This window comes from Henckelia pumila, chromosome 2, assembly GCF_033568475.1.
Source record: "Henckelia pumila isolate YLH828 chromosome 2, ASM3356847v2, whole genome shotgun sequence".
NCBI classification, from domain to species: domain Eukaryota; kingdom Viridiplantae; phylum Streptophyta; class Magnoliopsida; order Lamiales; family Gesneriaceae; genus Henckelia; species Henckelia pumila.
The window spans coordinates 95728243-95732552 of NC_133121.1; the positions used below are offsets into that span (position 1 = coordinate 95728243).

Consider the following 4310-nt stretch of genomic DNA (forward strand, 5'->3'; position numbering starts at 1 on the left):
AAAAGTTATGAATTGGTATTGTGGTCTATGGGTCATCTTGTCTTACAAAAGCAATTAATATTGTTGCGGAAAAATAACGTTATCTAGAGTCTACACCAAGTCGTCGTAGAAAATAACATTTGGTGGCAATGGTGGACTCATGGATTCTTTGGCATTAGTTATATATTGGGCCCCATCATTCATTTCGAACATGACGGTCTTTCTGGGAATCGTCCTGTTTTCATGGAAAAATAAATTACGTCAACTTCAACTACATTAATTATAATTCTAGTGCAAGTGCAAGGACTCTCATGTATTTCATTTTCTTTCTCAATATAATGACTGCTTTTGAACTATCTTCTCGTTAATTCTAAGCTGATTACCTAGTACTATCTTTTTTGTTGGGTAAGCTGAGATTTTCCATCTTGATTGGTTGGTTAATCTTGGACAATTTTTCTTATTACGAGTCCAAAAAAAAAAAAAAAAAAAAAAGAATGAGAAAAGAGTCCCCCATTTGTTGCATGCTGTTGAGTATAGCATTGATTAGTACGTGCTTGACATCATCTCTCAACGACGACGAGTACTCTCTTCTAGCAATCAAGGCTCTCACAACCTCTGCATCCAATGGCATATTGGCTCAAAACTGGTCACAAGGGACCTCTTATTGCTCTTGGGTTGGCGTAACTTGCGGGAAGAAGCACCCAAGGGTGACGGCTTTGGATCTTTTCAACATGGATTTACAAGGAACCATTGCAAAAGAAATGGGAAATCTCTCGTTCTTAACATATCTCGACGTGAGTAACAACAGTTTCTATGGCCAAATCCCGGACGAAATCGGGAACCTGAGGCGCCTCCGCGTTTTGAAAATGGCTTTCAACCATTTCAACGGTCGTATTCCTCTAAGTTTCGGGACTTTAACCAATCTTGAGAGGTTAAATTTGTCAGGAAACAGCTTCTTCGGAAATGTACCTTGGAGCATATTCAATCTCTCTTCTTTGTATGAAGTTGATGTTTATTCGAACCAGCTGTCTGGAAATCTCCCGCCGACGCTTTGCCAAAATTCACTAAAAAAGTTGGAGATCTTGCGTCTCTCTTACAATCAATTTGGTGGTCACATTCCAACAAGCATTGGGAGTTGTGCCCAACTCAAGAAGCTTTTTCTATACAGCAATAGTTTCACCGGAAGCATTCCAGTGGAAATAGGAAACTTGTCAAAGATTCAGACACTTTCTCTCGCAAGAAACAATTTGACAGGTACGGTACTATGTTTGATATTTGAATAGGTTATATTATATGTCTTCTTAAGTTGACACAGCAATGGGGTTGTACTACAGGTTCTATTCCATCATCAATCAGCAATTTGTCAGATTTAGTTATATTAGTTTTGAAAGACAACACCATTCAAGGGGGACTTCCTTCAGAAATAGGACGTCTATCAAACTTAGAAGTGCTAGAATTGGCCCAAAATAGAATAGATGGTGAGTTACCACACTCTGTTTTCAATCTATCTAGATTGCAAACAGTCTCCGTCGGACAGAATGAGTTATCAGGCAATCTCCCTTCTTTCATCGACAAAGGGCTTCCGAATCTTGAACAACTTTTCCTTAGTAATAATCAACTCACTGGAGAAATTCCAACTTCAATCTCAAACCTCTCTAGACTCAATACCCTCAGCCTATTTAACAACTCTTTCACCGGGAAGATACCTACAAATCTTGGCAACTTGCGTCTGCTCAAATTGCTAGACGTTGCGGCCAATCATTTCACAAATGATTTATCCATACCTGAACAAGATTTCCTGACATCTCTCACAAGTTGTAACCAACTGAGCTTCATTCAGTTTGCTGTTAACCCTATAACTGGAATGCTTCCGAAATCTATTGGCTCCATCAATCTGTCGGCATCCGTTGACTCCTTTGTTGCTTATTCTTGCAAACTCAAGGGTTCAATACCTGATGAAATTGGTAATCTCAGCAGCTTAATTGCATTCACTGTTGGATTTAATGAGTTGACGGGAATGATCCCGGAGGCAATACAACGTTTAAGCAACATGCAAGCATTTGAAGTGTATGGCAATAAGCTACAGGGTCCCATCCCCCATGGCTTTTGCAATCTGAAAAACTTGTATCTTGTTACGGTTTGGGACAATAATCTATCCGGGACGCTACCAACTTGTTTAGGAACCCTTCCGATGTTACAAATTATTGAAGCTGAAAACAATTCTCTCAATTCTCATATTCCATCAACTTTCTTTTTCAATAAGGTCATTCGAAGGATAGATTTATCAAACAATTTCTTTGATGGTCAACTGCCTAAAGAAATCAGTAGTATGGAGAGTTTGAGAGACTTGTTATTATATGGAAATAAACTCTCTGGAATGATCCCAACAACTATAGGGAATCTTCCAAGTTTAAGCGTTCTAGCTTTATCAAATAACAAGTTCAGTGGCATCATACCCGACTCTTTTGCGAACTTGACAGCCTTGGAGTACTTGGACCTATCCAGCAACCATCTCTCTGGTTCAATTCCCAAGTCTTTGGAGACACTTCTATACCTTGACTACTTTAATGTTTCTTTCAATGAACTCAGTGGTAAAATTCCAGACGGCGGGATTTTTGTTAACTTCACGGCTGAGTCTTTCAAAGGTAACAAAGATTTGTGTGGAGCTTATCGTTTCCTGGTCAAGGCATGCAAAGAGAATATTACGAGCATGTCGTCGAAAAACAACAAAAGCTTAAGATACAGATACATACTACCTCCTATAGCTTTTGTTGTTGTTGCAGCCACTACTGTGCTAATTTTTCTGGCATGTCGTACTAAAAAGTCTTCGTTTTCAGCTTTAACCAATTTGCATCTTCACCTCACTCATGAAAGGATTTCATACTACGAAATTGTTCGAGCCACGAGTAACTTCAACGATGAAAACATTATTGGACAAGGTGGCTATGGCCTTGTATACAAAGGAGTTTTTTCTGATGGGCGGATATATGCTATTAAGGTTTTCAATTTAGATATGCATCGTGCACTCAGGAGCTTTGAGACAGAGTGCCGAATAATACGAAGCATTCGCCACAGAAATCTAGTCAAGGTCATTACCAGTTACTCCAACCTTGATATGAAGGCTTTGGTGATGGCATATATGCCCAATGGAAACCTTGACAAATGGCTCTATTCTCATGAATTGCCCTTGAGCATTTATCAAAGATTACAAATAATGGAAGATGTGGCACATGCAATAGATTATTTGCATCAAGGATATTCGTCACCAATCACCCATTGTGATTTGAAACCGAGCAACATACTTTTGGATGAAGACATGGTAGCACATGTAGGCGATTTTGGTATCGCCAAATTCTTAACAGAAGACCAGAGGGTGGCACAGACTAAAACTTTAGGGACCATTGGGTATATGGCACCAGGTAAGATATTCTACTCAAGGGTTATAATTTAAGTGCCAGTTTTTCCAATTTTAACCGAATATTTTTGCGAGCTTTTGATGTATATATGTATCTTACTATCTGCGAATAATTTTTTTTAAGCTTTGATGATGATACACACCTTTTTGTTAGAGTATGGATCATCAGGTATAGTGTCCACCATGGTGGATGTTTATAGCTATGGGATATTGTTGATGGAGACTTTCACAAGAAAGAAGCCAACAAATGAGATGTTTACAGGAGAGTTGAGCTTAACGAAATGGGCATCCGAATCATATCCGGACGCTATAATGCAAATTGCTGATGCTACTTTACTGAATGTGGACGAAGAACTTATTATAGCCAGATACAAGAAATGGCTGAAATCAATTATAGGGCTGTCTTTGGAATGCACAAGAGATATACCTGAAGCGAGGCCGAATATGAAAGATGTCCTATTGAGGCTGAAGAAGATCAAAGCTTCCTAAGACTACACCCAGAGACAAAATCTTAGAAATGCCTGACATCAAATATGCATGAGTTACTTGGATAATTGTAACCCAATTACTTCCTGTGGTGTTTTTGGAGTTCTTTGTCAGGTGGGAGTTTCACTAAGGGTCAATCACTTCCTAAAACACTTTATAACTTATTTATAAATCCCTACATAAATAAAACTTACTTTCAACTCCCTGAAGAGAGAAACTTTTGTTTCTAAATACCAATTTTACCCTTATCTCTTAAAAAAAAAATTGAGAGAATGGATAATAATAATAAAAACGAAACTAATCCAAATAGTATATATATAAAAATTCAAATTAAAATCAAAGAACATAAACCATATCATATACATGCTTATGTTGATACAGGAGCAAGTATGTGTTTAGGAAGCAAGCATATACTTCCAAATCATTATTG

The 4310-nt window shown here is 38.1% G+C and overlaps 1 protein-coding gene across 1 annotated transcript; it reads left to right on the forward strand.

Moving 5' to 3' along the window:
* Positions 1-479: 479 nt before the first annotated feature.
* LOC140884175 (uncharacterized) lies at positions 480-4102 on the forward strand. Its single transcript, XM_073290844.1, has 3 exons — positions 480-1233; positions 1314-3398; positions 3549-4102. Exons 1-3 carry the CDS (start codon positions 501-503, stop codon positions 3881-3883), a joined length of 3153 nt encoding a protein of 1050 aa, XP_073146945.1. The 5' UTR covers positions 480-500; the 3' UTR covers positions 3884-4102.
* Positions 4103-4310: the final 208 nt, after the last annotated feature.